The sequence below is a fragment of the Mobula birostris genome, chromosome 17 (genome assembly GCF_030028105.1).
Source record: "Mobula birostris isolate sMobBir1 chromosome 17, sMobBir1.hap1, whole genome shotgun sequence".
NCBI lineage: Eukaryota > Metazoa > Chordata > Chondrichthyes > Myliobatiformes > Myliobatidae > Mobula > Mobula birostris.
In genome coordinates, this window is record NC_092386.1 from 71769284 (window position 1) to 71796966 (window position 27683).

General features: G+C 45.1%; 1 protein-coding gene across 3 annotated transcripts in view; it reads right to left on the reverse strand.

The window, feature by feature from the left end:
- LOC140211434 (signal-transducing adaptor protein 1-like) overlaps positions 1-27683 on the reverse strand; it is a 300629-nt gene that overhangs the window by 222313 nt on the left and 50633 nt on the right. For all 3 annotated transcript variants that reach the window (XM_072281142.1, XM_072281143.1, XM_072281141.1), the window contains one exon: positions 4369-4473. In XM_072281142.1, coding sequence (XP_072137243.1) covers positions 4369-4473 — 105 coding nt within the window. The remainder of the gene's footprint in view (positions 1-4368; positions 4474-27683) is intronic.

Sequence of the window (27683 nt, forward strand, 5' to 3'; positions counted from 1 at the left end):
GAGGAGGGTGGAACGCTGTTCAGAGCTGAAAAGTAATTGAATTTACTGAGGAGGGTGTAACTCTGTTGAGAGGTGCAAAGGGAATTGACTTTACTGAGGAGGGTGGAACACTGTTCAGAGATGGATGGGAATTGAATTTAGTCAGGAGGGTGGAACGCTGTTAAGAGGTGGAAGGGAATTCAATTTACTGAGGAGGGTGGAACGTTGTTGAGAGGTTAAAAGGAATTGAATTTACAGAGGAGGGTAGAACGTTGTTCAGAGGTGGAAGGGAATTGAATTTACTTAGGAGGGTGGAACGCTGTTGATAGGTGAACAGGGATTGAATTTAGTGGGGAGGGTGGAATGCTGTGAGAGGTGGAAGGGAACTGAATATACTGAGGAGGGTGGAACACTGTTGTGAGGTGGTAGGGAATTGCATTTACTGAGGAGGGTGGAATGCAGTTGAGAGGTGGAAGGGAATTGAATATACAGAGGAGGCTAACGCTGCTCAGAGGTGAAAAGGAATTGAATTTACTGAGGAGGTGGAACACTCTTGAGAGGTTAAAAGGAATTGAATTTACTGAGGAGGGTGGAACGATTTTCAGAGGTGGAAGGGAATTGAATTTACTGAGGAGGGTGGAACGCTGTTGAGAGGTGAAAAGGAATTGAATTTACTGAGGAGGGTGGAACGCTCTTGAGAGGTGGAAGGGAATTGAGTTTACTGAGGAGGGTGCAACGCTGTTGAGAGGTGAAATGGAATTGAATTTACTGAGGAGCGTGGAATGCTGCTGAGTGCTGAAAAGGAATTGAATTTACTGAGGAAAGAGGAAGGTAGTTGAGTGGTTAAAAGGAATTGAATTTACTGAGGAGGGTGGAACGCTCTTGAGAGGTGGAAGGGAATTGAATTTACTGAGGAGTGTGGAACGCTGTTGAGAGGTGGAAGGGAACTGAATTTACTGAGGAGGGTGGAACGCTGTTAGAGGTGGAAAGGAATTGAATTTACTGAGGAGGGGGTAACTTTTTTCAGAGGTGAAAGGGAATTGAATATACTGAGCAGGGTGGAACACTGTTGAGAGGTGAAAAGGATTTGAATTTACTGAGGAGGGTGGAACATTGTTCAGAGGTGGAAGGCAATTGAATTTACTGAGGAGGGTTGAACGCTGTTGAAAGGTGAAAAGGAATTGAATTTAGTGAGGAGGGTGGAACGCTGTTCAGAGCAGAAAAGTAATTGAATTTACTGAGGAGGGTGTAACTCTGTTGAGGGGTGCAAAGGGAATTGAATTTACTGAGGAGGGTGGAAGGCTGTTGAGAGGTGAAAAGGAATTGAATTTACTGAGGAGGGTGGAACGCAGTTCAGAGGTGTAAAGGAATTGTATTTACTGAGGAGGGTGGAATGCTGTTCAGCGATGAAAAGGAATTGAATTTACTGAGGAGGATGGAACGCTGTTCAGAGGTGGAAGCGATTTGAAATTACTGAAGACGGTGGAACGCTGTTGAGAGTTGAAAAGGAATTGAATTTACTGTGGAGGGTGGAATGTTTTTCAGAGGTGAAAGGGAATTGAATTTACTGAGGAGGGAGGAACACTGTTGAGAGGTGGAAGGCAATTGAATTTACTGAGGAGGGTTGAACGCTATTGAAAGGTGAAAAGGAAGGAATATACTGAGAAGAGTAGAACACTGTTCAGAGGTGAAAGGAAATTGAATTTACTGAGGAGGCTGGAACGCTGTTCAGAGCTGAAGAGTAATTGAATTTACTGAGGAGGGTGTAACTCTGTTGAGAGGTGCAAAGGGAATTGAATTTACTGAGGAGGGTGGAACGCTGTTGAGAGGTGCAAAGGTATTGACTTTACTGAGGAGTGTGGAACACTGTTCAGAGGTGAAAGGAAATTCAATTTACTGAGGAGAGTGGAACGCTGCTGAAAGGTGAAAAGGCATTGAATTTACTGAGGAGGGTGGAACGCTGTTGAGAGGTGCAAAGGGAATTGACTTTACTGAGGAGGGTGGAACGCTGTTCAGAGGTGGAAGGTAATTGAATTTACTGAGGAGGGTGGAACGCTGTTGAAAGGTGAAAAGGAATTGAATTTATTGAGGAAGGTGGAACGCTGTTGAGAGGTGGAAGGGAATTGAATTTACTGAGCAGGGTGGAACGTTGTTCAGAGGTGGAAACGAATTGAATTTACTGATGAGACTGGAACGCTGTTGAGATGTGAAAAGGAATTGAATTTACTGAGGAGGGTGGAACGTTGTTCAGAGGTGGAAAGGAATTGAATTTACAGAGGAGGGTAGAACGCTGGTGAGAGGTGAAAAGGAATTGAATTTACTGAGGAGGGTGGAACACTGTTGAGAGGTGAAAATTAATTGAATTTACTGAGGAGGGTGGAACCTTTTTCAGAGGTGAAAGGGAATTGAATTTACTGAGGAGTGTGGAACGCTGTTGAGAGGTGGAAGGGAACTGAATTTACTGAGGAGGGTGTAACTTTTTTCAGAGGTGAAAGGGAATTGAATTTACTGATGAGACTGGAACGCTGTTGAGAGGTGAGAAGGAATTGAATTTACTGAGGAGGGTGGAACGTTGTTCAGAGGTGGAAAGGAATTGAATTTACAGAGGAGGGTAGAACGCTGTTGAGAGGTGAAAAGGTATTGAATTTACTGAGGAGGGTGGAACACTGTTCAGCGATGGAAGGGAATTGAATTTACTGAGGAGGGTGGAACGATGTTGAGAGGTGGAAGGGAATTGAATTTACTGAGTAGGGTGGAACGCTGTTGAGAGGTTAAAAGGAATTGAATTTACTGAGGAGGGTGGAACGCAGTTCAGAGGTGGAAGCGATTTGAAATTACTGAGGAGGGTGGAAATCTGTTGAGAGGTGAAAAGGAATTGAATTTACTGAGGAGGGTGGAACACTGTTGAGAGGTGAAAATTAATTGAATTTACTGAGGAGGGTGGAACGTTTTTCAGAGGTGAAAGGGAATTGAATTTACTGAGGAGAAAGGAACACGGTTGAAGGGTGAAAAGGAATTGAATTTACTGAGGAGGGTGGAACGTTTTTCAGAGATGAAATCGAATTGAATTTACTGAGGTGGGTGGAAGGTTTTTCAGAGGTGGAAGGGAATTGAATTTACTGAGGAGGGTGGAACGTTATTGAGAGGTGAAAAGGAATTGAATTTACTGAGGAGGGTGGAACGCTGTTTGGAGGTGAAAAGGAATTGAATTTATGAGGAGGGTAGAATGCTTTTGAGAGGTGCAAAGGAATTGAATTTACTGAGGAGGGTGGAACGATTTTCAGATGTGGAAGGGAATCGAATTTACTGAGGAGGGTGGAACTCCCTCTCTCTCTTTCCCAAAACATTGAAATTTTGCGACATTAAGTATCCATTCCTGCTCCTCTCTCAACCAAATCTCTCCAATGGCTATAGTTCCATATATTGATCCATGCTCAAAGTTTATCACCTTTACTCCTAGTATCAAAATAAAAACACTTCAACCAGTCCATCCCATCTTGTCTATTACCCTGTCTTTACAGATACACCAAGCATGACATTAACCTTCCTCTTAATCCCTCCACTTTCTCACCTGATGTTATGGCTCCCAGCCCTCCTGCCTTGCCTGAAGTGACCTGATTTCTCTCCTCCTACAGAAGTCACACAAACCGAAGCATCATACTCGAACACAGTGCTCGCAGCTCAAACACGTCTACTCAGAAAAATAGCTGCTCCACTGGTGCCTGGTTCTCTTTGATAACTAGAAAACAAATTTTAAAATGCTGCTGACTCCACCACTCTGCTGAAGCTGGAAGCAGAAGTTCTTACTTGGCCACTGATGATCCAACTTGCTATGTTCTGATATCCGCAGAGTTTACAAATGTAGATTAATCCTGTCCCCACAATCCTTTCCCATAACATCCCTACCAATGTCATTAGATTCCCCAGCCTGTGAATTACCTGGCTTATCCCTGTTACACTTCCTGAACAGAGGTGCAGTATTTTATGTAACTTACCTAGCTTCATAATTTACCTGGCTAATTCTTGTTACAATTCCTGAACAGAGGATTGCCAAAGAGTGGTGAATCTGTGGAATTCATTGCCACAGGCAGCTGTGGAGGTCAAGTCTTCATGTATATTTAAGGCAGAGCTTGATAGATTCTTGATTAGTCAGGGCATAAGAGGATACGGGGAGATGGAAGGAGACTGGGGCTGAGAGTGATAATGGATCAGCCATGATGGAATGGCAAACAGACTCAGTGGGCCAAATGGCCTAATTCTGCTCCTATATTTTATGGTCTTATGGTCTTCAAATCCATTTAAAATAATTTTGAGCATTAAAACAACAGCATGAATATTATAAAGAAACTAAGTTAATATGTGGACAGATCGGAACTTTAGTTGAGATACCTTCAGTTTCACCTCCCCGTTGCCTAGATGCAGTCGGAAGCCGGCTGCCTGGCTGCTGTCATCTCCTATAGATATGAAATGCTGCAGATCCATCCTTTCTGTGTACTGGAAAAATAACAAACAGAACAAACAGTTATAAAGATGCAGTAACAAATTCATAATAAAGTCATTATTGTAATCCAGCCTGAAACTAAGTGTGACAATTACTCTAGGCTTCAGTTCCTTTCTTTTTGCTTTTGATTTCAAATTTTCTGTTGATAGAATGAAAAATGTGAATTTCACATTAATTACTTCTGAAGTGTAGTGGAAGGAATAGGGGAAAGCACAATAGGAAGGAATAGGTGTACCTATTGTGCTTCCCCCTATTCCTTCTTCACCTTTCCTGCCTATCCCCTCCCTGCTTCCCCTCCCCCACCCCTTTATCTTTCCCCTTACTGGTTTTTCACCTGGCACCTACCAGCCTTCTCCTTCCCACCCTCCCCTCACCTTCTTTATAGGGCCTCTGCCCCTTCCCTCTACAGTCCTGACGAAGGGTTCCGGCCCGAAACGTTGACTCATCGTTTCCACAGATGCTGCCCGACCTGCTGAGTTCCTCCAGCGTGTTGTGAGTGTTGCATATTTACTAGATAGTCCCTCTACATCTTATTCCAAATCATTTGTATATCACAAGCAACTAAGATCCCAGCACAGATTCCTAAAGAATACTACTTGTCATGGGCCCCCAGTCAGATAAATGTCCCTGCTTCAAAACATTCTCTTCTATATGGCCTGTTTTGAACCCAATCCACCATGTTGTTCTGTATCCCATGATCTTTTTGATTAGCCTAACAGGAGGGACTTTGTGAAATGCCTAACTAAAGTCCATATAGACAACATCCACTGCCCTACTTTCAACAATAACTTCCTCAAAAAACTCAATCAAATTTGTAAGGCTGACCTGCCCCACACAAAGCCATGCTATCACAAATGAACCCTGCTTAGGCAATTGCGAGTCAATCTCATACGTAAAAATCACTTTCACTACCACTGATGTAGTAGTGAAAACAGGCCAATAATTTATTGGATTAACCTTGTTGCCCTTCTTAAACAGAAGAACTCCATTTCTCTGTGACCAATATGTCAGCCAACATAGTTGCCTGGAAACTGCCAGAGTTTTGGGGGCAAAATGCCGTCGCGTGGTTTGCACAAGCTGAGGCTCAGATTGCTCTGTGAGAAATCTCTGCCAAAAACACCAAATATTTCTATGTGGTGGTGTTGCTCAGTAGTTCCATGGCTGAGAGAGTGGTGAGTCTACTGGAACACCCGTCTGAACACAATAAGTACCAACTGGTGAAAACTCACCTTTCACAGACCTTTGGACTATCAGATTCTGAGCACATCAGTCAGTTGCTCTCCTTACCCAGTCTCAGCAACAGTAAACCTTCAGAGCCAATGGACCACATGCTGTCTCTCCTGGGCAATCGCCATCCTTGTTTTATTTTTAAAATAACTCTTCATACAGCAAATGCCTGATCAAGTTCACATAGCCCTCGCTAATGCATACATGAAGGACTATAGGGAGCTTGCTAAAATAGCTGGTAGTCTACACTCAGCCGGGCAGCAGTGTATCATTCCTCCTTTCTCTACCTCGATAAGCCTGATCAACAAGGCCCCCAGCTCGATGCAGATTTCCTGTGTGCCCAAGGACAAAGTTAATCTTAAGAAGTGCCAGCTTGTGGATGTGAACGATTTTGGGTCATTACCCTGCTCCCTCAGTAAGTTCCCCACAACGCATACACCACCGCATATGAGTTTACTCAACTGCTGGGAGAATTCCTAAACCTCACCAGCCCACATTCTCAACTACAGTTGCAAAACATGGGGTCAAGCACCACATTTCCACAACTGGCCCACCAGTCCATGCCCATGAAAGGCTGGCAACTGCGAAGGCTGAGTTTGCCAAAATAGAAAATAGGTGCAGGAGTAGGCCATTCGGCCCTTCGAGCCTGCACCGCCATTTATTATGATCATGGCTGATCATCCAACTCAGAACCCCACCCCAGCCTTCCCTCCATACCCCCTGATCCCCATAGCCACAAGGGCCATATCTAACTCCCTCTTAAATATAGCCAATGAACTGGCCTCAACTGTTTCCTGTGGCAGAGAATTCCACAGATTCACCACTCTCTGTGTGAAGAAGTTTTTCCTAATCTCGGTCCTAAAAGGCTTCCCCTTTATCCTCAAACTGTGACCCCTTGTTCTTGACTTCCCCAACATCGGGAACAATCTTCCTGCATCTAGCCTGTCCAATCCCTTTAGGTTTTTATACGCTTCAATCAGATCCCCCCTCAATCTTCTAAATTCCAACGAGTACAAGTCCAGTTCATCCAGTCTTTCTTCATATGAAAGTCCTGCCATCCCAGGAATCAATCTGGTGAACCTTCTTTGTACTCCCTCTATGACTCTATGTCTTTCCTCAGATTAGGGGACCAAAACTGCACACAATACTCCAGGTGTGGTCTCACCAAGGCCTTGTACAACTGCAGTGGTACCTCCCTGCTCCTGTACTCAAATCCTCTCGCTATAAATACCAGCATACCATTCGCCTTTTTCACCCCCTGCTGTACTTGCATGCCCACTTTCAATGACTGGTGTATAATGACACCCAGGTCTCGTTGCACCTCCCCTTTTCCTAATCGGCCACCATTCAGATAATAATCTGTTTTCCTATTTTTGCTACCAAAGTGGATAACTTCACATTTATCCACATTAAATTGCATCTGCCATGAATTTGCCCACTCACCCAACCTATCCAAGTCACTCTGCATCCTCTTAGCATCCTCCTCACAGCTAACACTGCCACCCAGCTTCGTGTCATCCGCAAACTTGGAGATGCTGCATTTAATTCCCTCATCCAAGTCATTAATATATAATGTAAACAACTGGGGTCCCAGCACTGAGCCTTGCGGTACCCCACTAGTCACCGCCTGCCATTCTGAAAAGGTCCCGTTTATTCCCACTCTTTGCTTCCTGTCTGCTAACCAATTCTCCATCCACATCAATGCCTTACCCCTAATACCATGTGCTTTAAGTTTGCACACTAATCTCCTGTGTGGGACCTTGTCAAAAGCCTTTTGAAAATCCAAATATACCACATCCACTGGTCCTCCCCTATCCACTCTACTAGTTACATCCTCAAAAAATTCAATGAGATTCGTCAGACATGATTTTCCCTTCACAAATCCATGCTGACTTTGTCCGATGATTTCACCGCTTTCCAAATGTGCTGTTATCACATCTTTGATAACTGACTCCAGCAGTTTCCCCACCACCGACGTTAGGCTAACCGGTCTATAATACCCCGGTTTCTCTCTCCCACCTTTTTTAAAAAGTGGGGTTACATTAGCCACCCTCCAATCCTCAGGAACTAGTCCAGAATCTAACGAGTTTTGAAAAATTATCACTAATGCATCCACTATTTCTTGGGCTACTTCCTTAAGCACTCTAGGATGCAGACCATCTGGCCCTGGGAATTTATCTGCCTTCAATCCCTTCAATTTACCTAACACCACTTCCCTACTAACAAGTATTTCGCTCAGTTCCTCCATCTCACTGAACATGGAGAGACTCGACATTGTATGCCAGTCAAATAGCCTCTGGGCTTCACCCCTCCATATGGTCCTAAGTCCAACGGTGATTGTTGCCCACCTAATGATTACTGATGCCTTAACAAGGCCACCATCCCCGATGGTTGCCCGGTCCCACACATTCAACACCTTTTGGCACGTTTAGCCAGAAAGTTAATTTTTTCCAAAGTTGATCTAGTTAGAGGCTACTTGTTACCAATGTGTCCAAATCCAAACACAAATTTAAATTTCCGCACACTTTTCAAGCACTTAAGCCAACACGAGTTCATAATTAACCCTGGCAGGAGGAGAAGATGGCGGCGCGCCTGCGCGTGCGCAGCCCTCCGGTGAAAAATGATATCGTATCTGTTAAATAGGGGCCGTGGACAATTCTGATTTGATGGAGAATGGACGTGAAAGCACAGAGGAACATCTGGAGAAATTTCTGAAACGCCCGTTCGCTGCTGTCGTTGCTGTGTGGTGGGGAATCTTTCGAAGGGTAGGCCTAAAAATCCCCGGCCTTGCCTGCTTTTGGTGACCGAGAAGGAGGTCAAATCGTTCAGACAGAGATGGCGCTCAGTACTCGGTGTCGGAGAGCTGATCAGAGCTCCAAGTTTTTGGAGTCCGATTGTGGTCGGCATGGCAGGGAGAGTTTTTCTTCCTACTCCCGTCTGCGTGAGATGTGGGACATTTGGAGAGACTTTGAACTTTTACTGTGCTCATGGACTTCTTCATCAAGTTATGGTATTGTTGCACTGTTGTAACTATATGTTATAATTATGTGGTTTTGTCAGTTTTTTCAGTCTTGGTCTGTCCTGTGTTTTGTGATATCACACCAGAGGAAATAATGCATCATTTCTTAATGCATGCATTACTAAATGACAATAAAAGAGGACTACGTGTCTTCATAATCTAAATGCTAGTTTGTGCTGTCAATCATTGCCTTCCTTGGCCATCAGATCTTCGTGGAAGGTGCAAAAACCCTGCCAAAGGTAACTGCTATTATGGACTTCCCACCTCTCCAAACTACTAAAGAACTACAGGAGTTTTGAGGCATGGTGAATTTCTATCACCACTTCATTCCGTAAGCTGCTGAATTTATGCTTCCCCTGTATAGCGCACTTAAAGGCAATAACTCCAGTTCCGTGCTTGACCGGTCAGCAGACATGACCAGGGTATTTGATGATAGCTCTTTCTAAAGTGACCCTACTGACACACCCGCTCCCCAATGCACCCAAGGCCATTGCTACTGAAGCTTCAGACTGTGCTGTGGGTGCTGTGCACGAACAGTTGGTCAGAGGTGTGTGGCAACCCCTCGCCTTCTTCAGCCGGCAGCTTCGCACCCCCTGAAAGGAAGTACAGCACGTTTGACTGTGAGCTTCTCGGTCTCTATCTGGCTATCTGGCATTTTTGTTTGCTTCTAGGAGTCACCATTTCACAGCATTCATTGACCACAAGCCCCTTGTGCACACGATGGCCAAAATATCAGAATTTTTGTCTGCACAGCAACAATACCACCTGACTTAAATATCAGAGTTCACAAGGGATATACAACATATCAAGGGGTAAAATAATGCCACAGCCAATTGCCTCTCACGGTCAGCTGCTGAGGTCAGACACATAGGGATTGACTATGGCAATTGACTATGTTACTAACCCAGATGTCCAGGCTTAATGAACAGCAGTCCCAAGCCTGCAGTTGGCTGACATTAAATGTGGGAAGCTGTGGTTTCTCTCCTGTGTAATGTTTCAACTGGTTACCCTCACCCCCATCGTGCCCACAAACTGGAGATGGACTGCTTTCAACTCCGTACATGGGTTCTCTCATCCGGGCCAGAAGACCTCACAAACAGTACGGTGCACTAAAGTTTGTTTGGCACAGCCTCAGAAAGGACGTGCGTGATTGGACTGCACACCTGTGTGGAGTACCAGCGGATAAAAATTAACCGTCATGTTCAGGCGCCATTGCCACCTTTTGAGGTCCCTGAGCGACAGTTTGACCATGTCAATATGGACCTTGTTGGTCTCTTCCTAGCACGGCACCTTCCCCCCACCCCCAGTTTCGTGCACCTACTTACCACGGTGGACTGTATCACCAGATGGCCAGAGGCTGTCCCTCTAGAATCAAAGACAGCTGCAGACTCAGCTCGGGCGTCCATCAGCCCCTGGGTTGCTCGGATTGGCACCCCATCTGATATTTCCTCTGACTCGGGTACCTGGTTCATTTCAGACCTCTGAGCTGCGATGGCCCAGAACCTCTTTGTTAGGCTACATCACCCGCAGTCCGATGGCCTGTGTGAGTGGTTTCACCGCTCCTTAAAGGCTGCTCTGAGGGCTTCCCTGAGCAACGAGTGCTGCATGATCATCTCCCATGGGTGCTGCTAGGGCTCAGAACAGATCCTAAATAGAACCTGCAGTCGTCCGTGGCTGAGTGGTATATGGGCAACTGTTACAAGTGCCAGGTGATTTCATTCCTGACTGGTCGGCAGTGTCCTACCCTCTCAGTAAACTCAATTCCTTTGCATCTATTCCTACCTCCCATCATGGCGTACAGCACCCTTGGGTTCCCGTTGGGCCAACATCATTTTGGGCCCCCTTACAATGGCCTGTACCACACTTTGGAGTGGTGAGAAAAACGTTTTTCGGTTGATCACCTTAAACCAGCCCACCAAGATTTGGAGGATTCCACTGCCATGGCCTAGCATTACAACATGACCGTGAATGTGTAAACACACCTCTGGATGAGCCAGAAGCACCTGCTGTTCCTCCACCAGTGGGACACAGGAACCGAGCTCCAGACAGGTTTACTGAATCATAATGTCGGTTTACTAAATTCTGGGGGCGTGGGGGAGAGCCTGTGTATGGTAATGTAATTGGGATTAATGTACATAATTCACAACCACCAACACTGAAATGGGGTTTCACTTGAAGAGGCTGATCTGACATGATGATGTTTACATAAAAGGTTTTTCAGTGTGCTTTTGATGTGTAGGTTTTGGAGTTCAATAAAATGTGTTTTGGGTTTCATTATAGATAAATGCCTCACTTTGTTGTATTTGCAAATATCTACAACCCCACCTGCATGTTCATAATTGTATCCTTCCATTCCATAAGACGATAAGAATTGAATTGACTTTACTAACATGAGGAGTAAAAATCTTTACGTTACGTCTCTGTCTAAATGTTCAATTTATAGTAATTTTTAATAAATAGTATGTACAGCAGAACAGTCAATATAGCATAGAAATACAATTGTATCAGCATGAATTAATCAGTCTGATGCTCCAGTGGAAGAAGCTGTCCTGGAGCCTGTTAGTCCTGGCTTTTAAGCTGCGGTACTGTTTCTGCTGGAACAATTTGTTGTTGGGGCGACTTGGGTCCCCAATGATCCTTTGGGCCCTTTTTACACACCTGTCTTTGTAAATGCTCTGAATAGTGGGAAGTTCACATCTATAGGTGAGCTGGGCTGTCTGCACCACTCTCTGCAGAGTCCTGTGATTGAGGGAAGTACTGTTCCCCTACCAGGAAGTGATGCAGCCAGTCAGGATGCTCTCAATTGTGCCCCTGTAGAAAGTTCTTAACGTCTGGGGACTCATGCCAAACTTCTTCAACCGTCTGAGGTGGAAAGGGCGCTATCATGCTTTTCTCACGACACAGCCAGTATGTACAGACCACTTGAGATCCTCGGTGATGTGTATGCTGAGGAACTTAAAGCTGTTCACCCTCTCAAACCCAGATCCATTGATGTCAATAGGATTAACCTGTCTCCATTCCTCCTGTAGTCCACCACCAGCTCCTTCATTTTTACGACATTGAGGGAGAGGTCGTTTTCTTGTCACCAATGTGTCAGGATTATGACTTATTCTCTGTAGGCTGCCTCATTATTATTTGAGATAAGGTCAATCAGTGTAGTATCGTCAGCAAATTTAATTAGCAGATTGGAGCTGTGGGTGGAGACACAGTCATGTGTATACGGAGAGAAAAGGAGAAGGCTCAGTACACAGCCATAAGACCATACTTATCCTTATCTATAGCTATCCTGAGAGATAAGGAGTTGTAACACAAAATGCTGGAGGAACTCAGCAGGCCAGGCAGCATCTATGGAAAAAAGCACAGTCGACATTTCATGCCAAAACCTTTCGGCAGGACTGGAGAAAAAGTGTTGAGGAGTAGATTTAAAAGGTGGGGTGGGAGGGAGAGAGAAACATCAGGTGATAGGTGAAACCTGGAGGGGGAGGGATGAAGTAAAGAGCTGGGAAGTTGATTGGTGAAAGAGACAGAAAGAAAGAAAAGGGGGGAAGGAGCACCAGAGGGAGATGATGAGGAGATAAAGTGAGGGAGGGAAAAGGAGGTGGGGAATGGTGAAGGGTGCAATACTGGAAGTTTGAAAAGTCAATGTTCATGCCATTAGGTTGGAGGCTACCCAGGTGGAATATAAGGTGTTGTTCCTCCAACCTGAGTGTAGCCTCATCACAACAGTGGAGGAAGCCATGGACGCACATATCAGAATGGGAATGGGAAGTAGAATTAACACTGGTGGCCACTAGGAGATCCCACTTGTTCTGGCGGACGGAGCGTAGATATTCAGCTAAGCAGTCTCCCAATCTATGTTGGGTCTCACCGATAAACTGGAGACCACACCTAGGCTGGAGGAACAACATCTTATATTCTGTTTGGCATGAACATTAATTTCTCAAGCTTCCACTAATGCCCCTACCCGCCCCTTCCCCTTCACCATTTCCCATCCTTTTTTCCCTCTCTCACTTTATCTCTTTGCCCATCCATCACCTCTCCCTGGTGCTCCTCGCCCCTTTTTCTTTCTTTGATGGCCTTCTGTCTCTTTCACCAATCAACTTCCCAGCTCTTTACTTCATCCCTCCCCCTCCAGGTTTCACCTATCACCTGGTGGTTCTCTCTCCCCTCCCCCCATCCCACCTTTTAAGTCTACTGCTCAGCTTTTTTTTCTCCAGTCCTGACAAAGGGTTTTGGCCTGAAATATCGACTGTATTTTTTTCCATAGATGCTGCCTGGCCTGGTGAGTTCTTCCAGCATTTTACGTGTGTCGCTCGGATTTCCAGCATCTGCAGATTTTCTCTTCTTTGAGATAAGGAGTTGTGGTTACAGTTCCATAAGACCATAAGGCATAGGAGCAGAATTAGGCCATTCAGTCCATCAAGTCTGCACCTCTATTTCATCATGGCTGATCCTGGACCCCACTGCGTGTTCTTGCGCCTGTTTAAATTTCATTCCACTGTCATGTCTGCTGTGGTGGAATTGTATACCAGGCATCAGGGCAAAACAAAACATCTCCTCTGAACTTTCCCTCTTTTACTTTAAAAGTGTCAAGTTTGGCCAACCTATCCTGAAAACTTGTACTCAAATTCAAACAGTATCCTGGTGAACTTAGTCTGCACCATCTCCGAAGCCTTCTTGGTAACCAGAGAAGCAAAGTGAGGGAGTCCAACCAAATATGTTGAAATAGTAAAATTAAGAGATGGATTAAGGTTTCAGTAGCAGATCTGCTGACCACAGACAAGGAATATTACCAATGGCTGTGTGGACTTCTCTGGTGCAGTCAACCCAATGTGGCAGAGGTCTATATGATTTAAAAAGAAGGTATGTCTGGCAAATTAGCAATGCTTCAATACCTTAGGTGATAATTATCAGCTAACAATAAAAAAGTGAATTGTAGATGCTGGTAATCTGAAAATAAGAACTGAAAAGGAGAAGGAAGTCTGAGAATCGGAGCAGGAGTGCAGAGGAAGCTGTTTTGAATTTTTCGGGTTTTTTTTCATCGGCATTCAGAGAAGCAGGACTGCACAGGTGTGTGGCATCGGGCAGTGAAGCCCGGAATATTTAAAAGGAACAGAGCCTTATACAATGGGCAGCGTACTTTGCGGGCTGCGGATTGAGCCCGGAGCAGAGTGGAGGCTTAACAGGCTTAGGCGGAAACCGCCAAGGCGAGGAAGGTTTGGTATTCATTTTTTGTTGTCATTTGAGGAGGGGGGAAGTATGAGTGTGAGGGCAGCTTGTTGTTCTCGGTGTCAGATGTGGGAGGCCCTGGAGTCTCCAAGCCTCCCGAACGTCCACATCTGCGCCAGGTGCGCCGAGATGCAGCTCCTAAGGGACCGCGTTAGGGAACTGGAGCTGCAGCTCGATGACCTTCATCTGGTCAGGGAGAGCGAGGAGGTGATAGAGAGGAGTTACAGGCAGGTGGTCACACTGGGGCCGCGGGAGGCAGACAAGTGGGTCACGGCTAGGAGGGGGAAGAGGAAGGGTCAGGTAATAGAGAGTACCCCAGCCGCTGTGCCCCTTAACAATAAGTACTCCTGTTTGAGTACTGTTGGGGGGGCGGGGGACAGCTTGCCTGGGGGAAGCAACAGTGGCCGTGCCTCCGGCACAGAGTCCGGCTCTGTAGCTCAGAAGGGTAGGGAAAGGAAGAGGAGGGCAGTAGTAATAGGGGACTCAATAGTTAGGGGGTCAGATAGGTGATTCTGTGGACGCAGTCCGGAGACCTGGATGGTAGCTTGCCTCCCTGGTGCCAGGGTCCGAGATGTTTCTGATCGTGTCTAAGATATCCTGAAATGGGAAGGAGAGGAGCCAGAGGTCGTGGTACATATAGGTACCAATGACATAGGTTGGAAAAGGGGAGAGGTCCTGAAAGAAGAATATAGAGAGTTAGGAAGGGAGTTGAGAAAAAGGAACGCAAAGGTAGTAATCTCGGGATTAATGCCTGTGCCACGCGACAGTGAGAGTAGGAATGCAATGAGGTGGAGGGGACAAGGAAGAAAAAGATAACCAAGTTGTTTGCTCCATTAAGGATAAACAGAGAGCAAGAGGTGGAGAGTTTCTTAAATGCATCTAATTTAATGCTAGGAGCATTGTAAGAAAGGTGGATGAGCTTAGAGCATGGATTGATACCTGGAAATATGATGTTGTAGCTATTAGTGAAATGTGATTGCAGGACTTCGTTGCTTCAGGTGTGATAGAATCGGAGGGGCAAGAGGGGGAGGTGTTGCATTGCTTATCAGAGAAAATATAACAGTGGTGCTCTGGCAGGATAGATTAGTGGACTCGTCCAGGGAGGCTATTTGGGTGGAATTGAGGAATAGGAAAGGTATAGTGACGCTTATAGGGGTGCATTATAGAACACCTAATGGGGACCGAGAACTGGAGGAGCAAATTTCTAAGGAGATAGCAGATATTTGTAGTAAGCACAAGGTTGTGATTGTGGAAGATTTTAATTTTCCACACATAGACTGGGAAGCTCATTCTGTAAAAGGGCTGGATGGTTTGGACTTTGTCAAATGTGTGCAAGATAGTTTTTTGCAGCAATACATAGAGGTACCAACTAGAGAAGGGGCAGTGTTGGATCTCCTGTTAGGGAATAAGATAGGGCAGGTGACGAAGGTATGTGTTGGGGAGCACTTCGGGTCCAATGATCACAATACCATTAGTTTCAGTGTAATCATGGGGAAGGATAGGACTGGATCTAGGATTGAGATTTATGATTGAAGAAAGGCTAACTTTGAGGAGATGCGAAAGGATTTAGAAGGAATGAATTGGGACAATTTGTTTGATGGGAAGGATGTAATAGAGAAATGGAGGTCATTTAAAGGTGAAATTTTGAGGATACAGGATCTTTATATTCCTGTTAGGTTGAAAGGAAAGGTTAAAAGTTTGAGAGAGCCATGCTCTTCAAGGGATATAGGAAACTTGGTTCGGAAAAAAAGACGGATCTACAATAAATATAGGCAGCTTGGAGTTAATGAGGTGCTTGAGGAATATAAAGAATGTAAAAAGAATCTTAAGAAAGAAATTAGAAAAGCTAAAGGAAGATACGAGCCTGCAAGTAAGGTGAAAATAAATACAAAGGGTTTCTACAGTTATATTAATAGCAAAAGGATAATGAGGGATAAAATTGGTCCCTTAGAGAATCAGAGTGGACGGCTATGTGCGGAACCAAAAGAGATGGGGGAGATTTTGAACAATTTCTTTTCTTCAGTATTCACTAAGGAGAAGGATATCAAATTGTGTAAGGTAAAGGAAACAAGAAGGGTAGTTATGGAAAGTATGAGGATTAAAGAAGAGGAAGTACTGGCACTTTTAAGGAATATAAAAGTGGATAAGTCTCCGGGTCCAGACAAGATATTCCCTAGGACCTTGAGGGAAGTTAGTGTGGAAATAGTAGGGACTCTACAGAAATATTTCAAATGTCATTAGAAACGGGGATGGTGCCAGAGGATTGGCGTATTGCTCATGTGGTTCTATTGTTTAAAAAGGGTTCTAAGAGTAAACCTAGCAATTATCGGCCTGTGAGTTTGACATCAGTGGTGGGTAAATTGATGGAAAATATTCTTAGAGATGGTTATATAATTATCTGGATAGACAGGGTCTGATTTGGAACAGTCAACATGGATTTGTGCGTGGAAGGTCATGTTTGACAAATCTTACTGAATTTTTGATGAGGTTACTAGGAAAGTTGACAAGGGTAAAGCGGTGGATGTTGTCTATATGGACTTCAGTAAGGCCTTTGACAAGGTTCCACACGGAAGGTTAGTTAGGAAGGTTCAATTGTTAGGCATTAATATTGAAGTAGTAAAATGTATTCAGCAGTGGCTGGATGGGAGATGCCAGAGAGTAGTGGTGGATAACTGTGTGTCAGATTGGAGGATGGTGTGTAGCGGTGTGCCTCAGGGATCTGTACTGGGTCCAATGTTGTTTGTCATATACATTAATGATCTGGATGATGGGTTGGTAAATTGGATTAGTAAGTATGCAGATGATACGAAGACAGGTGGCGTTGTGGATAATGAAGTAGGTTTTCAAAGCTTGCAGAGAGATTCAGGTCAGTTAGAAGAGTGGGCTGAAAGATGGCAGATGGAGTTTAATGCTGAAAAATGTGAGGTGATACATTTTGGTAGGACTAATCAAAGTAGGACATACATGGTAAATGGTAGGGCATTGAAGAATGCTGTAGAACAGAGGGATCTAGGAATAATGATGCATAGTTCCCTGAAGGTGGAATCTCATGTGGATAGGGTGGTGAAGAAAGCTTTTGGTATGCTGGCCTTTATTAATCAGATCATTGAGTATAGGAGTTGGGATGTAATGTTGAAATTGTATAAGGCATTGGTGAGGCCGAATTTGGAGTTGTGTACACTTCTGGTCGCCGAATTATAGGAAAGATGTCAATAAAATTGAGAGAGTACAGAGGAGATTTACTAAAATGTTGCCTGGGTTTCATCTCCTAAATTACGGAGAAAGGTTGAACAAGTTAGGTTTTTATTCTTTGGAGCGCAGAGGGTTGAGGGGGGACTTGATAGAGGTGTTTAAAATTATGAGGGGGATTGATAGAGTTGACGTGGATAGGCTTTTTCCATTGAGAATGGGGGAGATTCAAACAAGAGGACATGATTTGAGAGTTAAAGGGCAAAAGTTTAGGGGTAACATGAGGGGGAACTTCTTTACTCAGAGAGTGGTAGCTGTGTGGAACAAGCTTCCAGCAGAAGTGGTTGAGGCAGGTTCGATGTTGTTGTTTAAAGTTAAATTGGATAGATATATGGACAGGAAAGGAATGGAGGGTTATGGGCTGAGTGCAGGTTGGTGGGGCTAGGTGAGAGTAAGAGTTCAGCATGGACTAGAAGGGCCAAGATGGCCTGTTTCCACGCTGTAGTTGCTATATGTTTATATGGTTATAAAAAGCTGGAAATTCGCAAATCTTGTGGCATCTATAGAAATAGAAAATAGTTAACATTTTCAGTCAAAGTCCTTAAAGATTGGAACTGGAAATGAGATAACAGGTCAGAATGAAGTTGTAGAAAAGACAGGAGAGGGAAAGATTGGGAAAAAGGACTATCTGTGGTAAAGTGACCATGGAGCTATGTTGTTTAGGCCCAGTCAAATGGGTAATTGCATGGTAAGGGGGTTACAATACAGACGAAGTATAATATGCTGTAAATAGCAGGGCTAAATTCAAGCATAGCTGTCCAAGTGTGCTAATGGAGAGAGCCAAGGCTGATTCTCTAGTGAAAATCTATTATTGCCATATCTAGAAAAAACTGACAGAAACTGAAATTAATATTATGGAAAAATCACAGCGATTTAAAAGATAAACCAATAAAGTTAAGCGTTTTTATCCAGTTGCATCAGGTAGAGCAGGAGAGCTGAGGAGCCAGAAGGTTTGGAGAAGTTGTTTCTCATTGGCTGAATTGCCAATAGTGGAAAATGGAGTCAAGGTGGTTATTCTGAGAGTGGGACAGTGTGGGAGAGAAGAGCCGAGACTTTGGCTAGAGAGGTTTTGGTGAGGAGGTATGGCTGCAGCTCCCAATATTTCTGCATTAAAGAGTTGGAGCTGGAACTGGATGAACTCTGGATCATTCTGGAGGCTGAGAGAGTGGAAGATGAGACATATGGAGAGGTCGTCACACCCAAGGAATAAGGTGTCATTCAGAAAGGAGAAAGGGGTTAAACAGCTAGTGCAGAGAGCACTGTGGCCACCCCCTCAACAACTTGGTTCCTGTTTGGGGAGGAGGACCTAGCAGAAGAAAGTCAAAGTGGTCAGGTCTCTGGCCTTGAGTCTTGTTCTGCGGCTCAGTAGGGAAGTGGGGAGAAGAAGCTAGTCATGGTGAGAGGGGTTTCATTAGTTAGGGATACAAAGAGGAGGTTTGGTGGACAACTAAAAAATTCATGGATGGTGTGCTGCCTCCTGGGTATCTGGGTCCGGGGTATCTCAAATGAGTCCTCAGCATTCTTAATTGGGAGGCTGAGCAGCCAGAGGTCAAGGTCCATGTAGGTACCAATGACATAGGTAAGAAGAGTGACAAAGTTCTGCAAAGAAAATACAGAAAATTAGGTGCTAAATTAAAGGACAGGACTTACAAGGTTGTAATCTCAGGATTGTTACCAGTGCCACGTGCTAGCAAGACCAGAAATAGGAAGATCATACAGTTTATCTCATGGCTAAGGAGTTAGCATACAGAAGAGTCAGTTTGCTAAACTGGAAGGTTTGCTAGTGCTGCACAGTGATATGGGAACCAGAGTGCCAGAACAATTAGTGGAGAGGTTGTGGAGGCAGGTGTTGGTAAGACCTCAGACAAAGCCAGGAATCAAAAAGTTGAGCATGGTGCGACTATGTTCTGACCTGTGTATGTTTCAATGCTAGAAGTACTGCAGGAAAGGCAGATGAGATCAGGGCAAGGATCAACATCTGGAATTATGATACTGTAGACTTGGTTGCAGAAGGGGCAGGACTGGCAGCTCAATATTCCAGGGTTCCATTGTTTTAGATGAGACAGGGTGGGAGGGATTAAAGGGGGAGGGGTTGTGTAACCAGTCAGGGAAAATGTCACCGTAGTGCTCAGTCATAACAGCCTGTAGAAATTGTCTAGAAAACCATAGAAACATTACAGCACAGAAACAGGTCTTTTGGCCCTTCTTGGATGTGCCGAACCATTTTTATACCTAGTCCCACTGACCTGCACCTGGACCATATCCCTCCATACCTGTCCAAGTTTTTCTTAAATGTTCAAAGTGAGCCCGCATTTACCACTTCATCTGGCAGCTCATTCCACACTCCCACCCAGTTTTCTGACCCCTGTAGCCTAGGGATGATTACCTCCCTGTAGCTCCTGTCTATCACAGAAGAAGACCCCCCCCCCCAATGTTCCCTTTAAACGTTTCCCTTAACCCATGTCCTCTGGTTTTTTTCTCCCCTTGTCTCAGTGGAAAAAGCCAGCTTGCATTCACTCTGTCTATACCCATCATAATTTTATATACCTCTATCAAATCTCCCCTCATTCTTCTACGCTCCAGGGAATAAAGTCCTAACCTATTCAACCTTTCTCTGTAACTCAGTTTCTCAAGTCCCAGCAATATCCTTGTAAACCTTTTCTGCACCCTTTCAACCTTATTAATATCCTTCCTGTAATTTGGTGACCAAAACTGCACACAATACTCCAAATTCGGCCTCACCAATGTCTTATACGACCTCACCATAACATTCCAACTCCTATACTTAATACTTTGATTTATAAAGACCAATATCCCAAAAGCTCTCTTTACAACCCTATCTACCTGTGACGCCACCTTCAGGGAATCTTGTATCTGTGTTCCCAGATCCCTCTGTTCTATTGCACTCCTCAGTGCCCTACCATTTACGTTGTATGTTCTACTTCCCCCTACAGTCCTGACGAAGGGTTCTGGCCAGAAACGTCGACTGATTGTTTCCACGGATGCTGCCTGACCAGCTGAGTTCTTCCAGCGTGTTGCGAGTGTTACGTTGTATGTTCTATCTTGGTCTGTCCTTCCAAAGTGCAATATCTCACATTCGTCTGTATTAAGCTCCATCTGCCATTTTTCAGCCCATTTTTCCAGCTGGTCCAAATCCCTCTGCAAGCTTTGAAAACCTTCCTCACTGTCCACTACTCTGCCAATCTTTGTATCATCGGCAAACTTGTTGATCCAATTTACCACATTATCATCCAGATCACTGATATAGATGACAAATAACAATGGACCCAGCACTGATCCCTGTGGCACACCACTAGTCACAGGCCTCCACTCAGAGAAGCAATCTTCCACTACCACTCTCTGGCTTCTCCCATTGAGCCAATATCTAATCCAGTTTACTACCTCACCATGTATACCTAGCGACCGAATCTTCCTAACTAACCTCTCATGCGGGACCTTGTCAAAGGCCTTACTGAAGTTCATATAGACAACATCAACTGCCTTCCCTACATCCACTTTCCTGGTAACCTCCTCGAAAAACTCCAATAGATTGGTCAAATATGACCTACCACACACAACGCCATGTTGACTCTCCCTAATAAGCCCCTGTCTATCCAAATGCTTGTAGACCCTCTCTCTTAGTATTCCTTCCAATAATTTACCTACTACCGATGTCAAACTTACCAGCCCATAATTTCCCGGATTACTTTTCGATCCTTTTTTAAACAACAGAACAACATGAGCCACTCTCCAATCCCCCGGCACTTCACCCATAGACACCGACATTTTAAATACATCTGCCAGGACCCCTGCAATTTCAACACTAGTCTCCTTCAAGGTCCGAGGGAACACCCTGTCAGGTCCTGGGGATTTATCTACTCTGATTTGCCTCAAGATAGCAAGCACCACCTCCTCTTCAATTTGTATAGGTTCCATGACCTCACTACTTGTTTGCCTTATTTCTATTGCCAGGTGCACTGAGATGCAGCTCCTCAGAGACCGTGTCAGGGATCTGGAGCTGCAGGTTGATGACCTATTGCTTATCAGGGGAAGTGAAGAGGTGATAGATGAGCTACAGGGAGGTAATCATCCCTAGGCTACAGGGGTCAGAAAACTGGGTGACTGTCAGCAGAGGGAAGGGAAATGCCCGGACAGTGGAGACCACCCCTCTGGCTATCCCCCTCAGCAACAAGTATCTTGTTCTGGATGCTGTTGAGGGGGATGACCTGACAGGGGATGCCCACGGTGACCGGGTCTCTGGCACTGAGCCTGGCGCTGTTGTGCAGGAGAGAAGGGGGGAGAAGAGAAATGCGGTAGTCGTGGGGGATTCCATAGTCAGGGGAACGGACAGGAGATTCTGTGAGCCTGATAGAGATACCCGCATGGTGTGTTGCCTCCCAGATGCCAGGGTACAGGATGTCTCGGATCGGGTCCTGAATATTCTGAAGGGGGAGGGTGAGCAGCCAGTTGTCTTGGTACATGTTGGTACCAATGACATAGATAGGAGAAGGGAGGAGGTCCTGAAGAGAGATTTCCGGGAGTTAGGAAGGAAGCTGAGAAGCAGGACCTCCAGGGTAGTAATCTCGGGATCGCTACCTGTGCCACGTGCTAGCGAGGGCAAGAATAGTCGGATCAGGCAGATGAATGCGTGGCTGAGAGACTGGTGCAGGGGGCAGGGCTTCAGATTCTTGGATCATTGGGATCTCTTCTGGGGGAAGTATGACCTATTCAAAATGGACAGGTTACACCTGAACCCGAAGGGGACCAATATCCTGGCAGGAAGGTTTAATAGAGCTGTAGGGGAGGGTTTAAACTAATTTAGCAGGTGGATGGGAACCGGAATGATAGACTGGAGGAAGAGGAAAACAGAAATAAATCTAAGATAGTGAGTGATAGTGATAAATCTAAGATGTCAGGAAAGACAGGCAGGTGATGGGGCAAATTTGTAGCCATTGGGATGAGCTGCAGTGCAATCAAAGCAAAAAGTACCAAATACTGGTCTTAAGGTGTTGTACTTAAATGCACGCAGCATAAGGAATAAGGTGGATGATCTTGTTGTACAGCTACAGATTGGCAGCTATGATATTGTGGCCATCACAGAGACCTGGCTAAAGGATGCATGTCTCTGGGAGCTGAATGTCCAAGGATACATGGTGTATTGGAAGGATAGGAAGGTAGGCAGAGGGGGAGGCGTGGCTTTATTGGTAAGAAATGATATTAAGTCATTAGAAAGAGGTGATATAGGATCGGAAGGTGCAGAATCTTTATGGGTTGAGCTAAGGAATAGCAGGGGTAAAAGGACTCTGATGGCAGTTATTTATAGGCCTCCAAACAGCTGCAGGGATGTGGACTACAAATTACAACAGGAAATAGAAAAGGCTTGTCAGAAAGGCAGTGTTATGATAATTGTGGGGGATTTTAACATGCGAGTGGATTGGGAAAATTAGGTCGGCATTGGATCTCAAGAGAGAGAATTTGTGGAATGTCTGCGAGATGGCTTTTTAGAGCAGCTTGTTGTTGAGCCCACTAGGGGATCGGCTGTACTGGATGGGTATTGTGTAATGAACCGGAGGTGATTAGAGAAATTGAGGTGAAGGAACCCTTAGGAGGCAGTGATCATAACATGATTGAGTTCACTGTGAAATTGGAAAAAGAGAAGCCGAAATCTGATGTGTCGGTATTTCAGTGGAGTAAAGGAAATTACAGTGGCATGAGAGAGGAACTGGCCAAAGTTGACTGGAAAGGGACACTGGCGGGAAGGATGGCAGAGCAGCAGTGGCTGGAGTTTATGCGAGAAGTGAGGAAGGTGCAAGACAGGTATATTCCAAAAAGGAAGAAATTTTCGAATAGAAAAAGGATGCAATCGTGGCTGACAAGAGAAGTCAAAGCTAAAGTTAAAACAAAGGAGAGGGCATACAAGGAAGCAAAAATTAGTGGGAAGGCAGAGGATTGGGAAGTTTTTAAAAGCTTACAAAAGGAAACTAAGAAGGTCATTAAGAGGGAAAAGATGAACTATGAAAGGAAGCTAGCAAATAATATCAAAGAGGATACTAAAAGATTTTTGAAGTATATGAAGAGTAAAAGACAGGTGAGAGTGGATATAGGACCGATAGAAAATGATGCTGGAGAAATTGTAATGGGAGATGAGGAGATAGCGGAGGAACTGAACAAGTATTTTGCATCAGTCTTCACCGAGGAAGACATCAGCAGTATACCAGACACTCAAGGGTGGCAGGGAAGAGAAGTGTGCGCAGTCACAATTACGACAGAGAAAATACTCAGGAAGCTGAATAGTCTAAAGGTAGATAAATCTCCCAGACCAGATGGAATGCATCCTCGTGTTCTGAAGGAAGTAGCTGTGGAGATTGCGGAGGCATTAGCGATGATCTTTCAAAAGTCAATAGATTCTGGCATAGTTCCGGAGGACTGGAAGATTGCAAATGTCACTCCGCTATTTAAGAAGGGGGCAAGGAAACAAAAAGGAAATTATAAACCTGTTAGCTTGACATCGGTAGTTGGGAAGTTGTTGGAGTCAATTGTCAAGGATGAGGTTACAGAGTACCTGGAGGCATATGACAAGATAGGCAGAACTCAGCATGGATTCCTTAAAGGAAAATCCCGCCTGACAAACCTATTACAATTTTTTGAGGAAATTACAAGTAGGCTAGACAAAAAAGATGCAGTGGATGTTGTATATTTGGATTTTCAGAAGGCCTTTGACAAGGTGCCACACATGAGGCTACTTAACAAGATACGAGCCCATGGAATTACGGGAAAGTTACATACGTGGATAGGGCGTTGGCTGATTGGCAGGAAACAGAGAGTGGGAATAAAAGGATCCTATTCTGGTTGGCTGCCAGATACCAGTGGTGTTCCACAGGGGTCCGTGTTGGGGCCACTTCTTTTTACATTATACATCAACAATTTGGATTATGGAATAGATGGCTTGGCTTTGTGGCTAAGTTTGCTGATGATATGAAGATAGGTGGAGGGGCCAGTAGTGCTGAGGAAACAGAGAGTCTGCAGAGAGACTTGGATAGATTGGAAGAATGGGCAAAGAAGTAGCAAATGAAATACAATGTTGGAAAGTGTATGGTTATGCACTTTAGCAGAAGAATAAACGGGCAGACTATTATTTAAATGGGGAGAGAATTCAAAGTTCTGAGATGCAACGGGACTTGGGAGTCCTCGTGCAGGATACCCTTAAAGTTAACCTCCAGGTTGAGTTGGTGGTGAAGAAGGCGAATGCAATGTTGGCATTCATTCTAAAGGAATAGAGTATAGGAGCAGGGATGTGATGTTGAGGCTCTATAAGGCGCTGGTGAGACCTCACTTGGAGTACTGTGGGCAGTTTTGGTCTCCTTATTTAAGAAAGGATGTGCTGACATTGGAGAGGGTACAGAGAAGATTCACTAGAATGATTCCAGGAATGAGAGGGTTAACATATGAGGAACGTTTGTCCACTCTTGGACTGTATTCCTTGGAGTTTAGAAGAATGAGGGAGGACCTCATAGAAACATTTCAAATGTTGAAAGGCATGGACAGAGTGGATGTGGCAAAGTTGTTTCCCATGATGGGGGAGTCTAGTACGAGAGGGCATGACTTAAGGATCGAAGGGCACCCATTCAGAACAGAGATACAAAGAAATTTTTTCAGTCAGAGGATGGTGAATCTATGGAATTTGTTGCCACGGGCAGCAGTGGAGGCCAAGTCATTGGGTGTATTTAAGGCAGAGATTGATAGGTATCTGAGTAGCCAGGGCATCAAAGGTTATGGTGAGAAGGCAGGGGAGTGCGACTAAATGGGAGAATGGATCAGCTCATGATAAAATGGCGGAGCAGACTCGATGGACCAAATGGCCGACTTCTGCTCCTTTCTCTCATGGACTCCATGCCAGTTTCCTTAGTAAATACAGATGAAAAAAAGCCTATTTAAGATATCCCCCATTTCTTTTGGTTCCATATATAGCCGACCACTCTGATCTTCAAGAGGACCAATTTTATCCCTTACTATCCTTTTGCTCTTAATATACCTGTAGAAGCTCTTTGGATTATCCTTCACCTTGACTGCAAAGGAACCTCATGTCTTCTTTTAGCGCTCCTGATTTCTTTCTTAAGTATTTTTTGCACTTTTGATATTCCTCAAGCACCTTATTTGCTCCTTGTTTCCTATACATGTTATATATATCTCTCTTCTTCTTTATCAGGGTTCCAATATCCCTCGAGAACCAAGGTTCCTTATTCTTACTCACTTTGCCTTTAATCCTGACAGGAACATACAAACAACACACATAAAAGTTGCTGGTGAACGCAGCAGGTCAGGCAGCATCTCTAGGAAGAGGTGCAGTCGACGTTTCAGGCCGAGACCCTTCGTCAGGACTAACTGAAGGAAGAGTGAGTAAGGGATTTGAAAGTTGGAGGGGGAGGGGGAGATCCAAAATGATAGGAGAAGACAGGAGGGGGAGGGATGGAGCCAAGAGCTGGACAGGTGATAGGCAAAAGGGATACGAGAGGATCATGGGACAGGAGGTCCGGGAAGAAAGACAAGGAGTGGGGGGGGGGGACCCAGAGGATGGGCAAGGGGTATATTCAGAGGGACAGAGGGAGAAAAAGGAGAGTGAGAGAAAGAATGTGTGCATAAAAATAAGTAACAGATGGGGTACAAGGGGGAGGTGGGGCATTAGCGGAAGTTAGAGAAGTCGATGTTCATGCCATTAGGTTGGAGGCTACCCAGACGGAATATAAGCTGTTGTTCCTCCAACCTGAGTGTGGCTTCATCTTTACAGTAGAGGAGGCCGTGGATAGACATGTCAGAATGGGAATGGGATGTGGAATTAAAATGTGTGGCCACTGGGAGATCCTGCTTTCTCTGGCGGACAGAGCGTAGGTGTTCAGCAAAGCGGTCTCCCAGTCTGCGTCGGGTCTCGCCAATATATAAAAGGCCACATCGGGAGCACCGGACGCAGTATATCACCCCAGCCGACTCACAGGTGAAGTGTTGCCTCACCTGGAAGGACTGTTTGGGGCCCTGAATGATGGTAAGGGTGGTAGTGTAAGGGCATGTGTAGCACTTGTTCCACTTACACGGATAAGTGCCAGGAGGGAGATCAGTGGGGAGTGGGGACGAATGGACAAGGGAGTCGCATAGGGAGCGATCCCTGCAGAATGCAGAGAGAGGCGGGGAGGGAAAGATGTGCTTAGTGGTGGGATCCCGTTGGAGGTGGCGGAAGTTACGGAGAATAATATGTTGGACCCGGAGGCTGGTGGGGTGGTAGGTGAGGACCAGGGGAACCCTATTCCTAGTGGGGTGGCGGGAGGATGGAGTGAGAGCAGATGTACGTGAAATGGGGGAGGTGCGTTTAAGAGCAGAGTTGATAGTGGAGGAAGGGAAGCCCCTTTCTTTAAAAAATGAAGACATCTCCCTCGTCCTAGAATGAAAAGCCTCATCCTGAGAGCAGATGCGGCGGAGACGGAGGAATTGCGAGAAGGGGATGGCGTTTTTGCAAGAGACAGGGTGAGAAGAGGAATAGTCCAGATAGCTGTGAGAGTCAGTAGGCTTATAGAAGACATCAGCTGTCTCCAGAGACAGAGACAGAAAGATCTAGAAAGGGGAGGGAGGTGTCGGAAATGGACCAGGTAAACTTGAGGGCAGAGTGAAAGTTGGAGGCAAAGTTAATAAAGTCAACGAGCTCTGCATGCGTGCAAGAAGCAGTGCTAATGCAGTCGTCGATGTAGCGAAGGAAAAGTGGGGGACAGATACCAGAATAGGCACAGAACATAGATTGTTCCACAAAGCCAACAAAAAGGCAGGCATAGCTAGGACCCATACATACAAACTCTGCACTCTCAAAATTTTTCCTTTGAAGGCTTCCCACTTAACAATCACATCCTTGCCAGAGAACAACCTGTCCCAATCCACGCTTTTTAGATCTTTTCTCATTTCTTCAAATTTGGCCTTTTTCCAGTTTAGAACCTCAGCCCGAAGACCAGATCTATCTTTATCCATGATCAAGTTGAAACTAATGGTGTTATGATCACTGGAACCAAAGCGTTCCCCTCCACACACTTCCGTCACCTGTCCTAATTCGTTTCCTAATAGGAGATCTAATATTGTATCCCTTCTAGTTGGTACCTCTAAATATTGATTTAGAAAACTTTCCTGAACATATTTTACAAACTCTATCCCGTCTAGACCTTTAACAGTATGGGAGTCCCAATCAATATGTGGAAAATTAAAATGCCCTACCACCACAACTTTATGTTTCCCGCAGTTGTCTGCTATCTCTCTGCAGATTTGTTCCTCCAATTCTCACTGACTATTGGGTGGTCTATAATACAACCCCATTAATGTGGTCATACATTCCCTGTCTCTCAGCTCCACCCATATGGCCTCGGTAGACAAGCCCTCTAATCTGTCTTGCCTGAGCACTGCTGTAAAATTTTCCCTGACTAGCAATGCCACCCCGCACCCCCCCCCCCA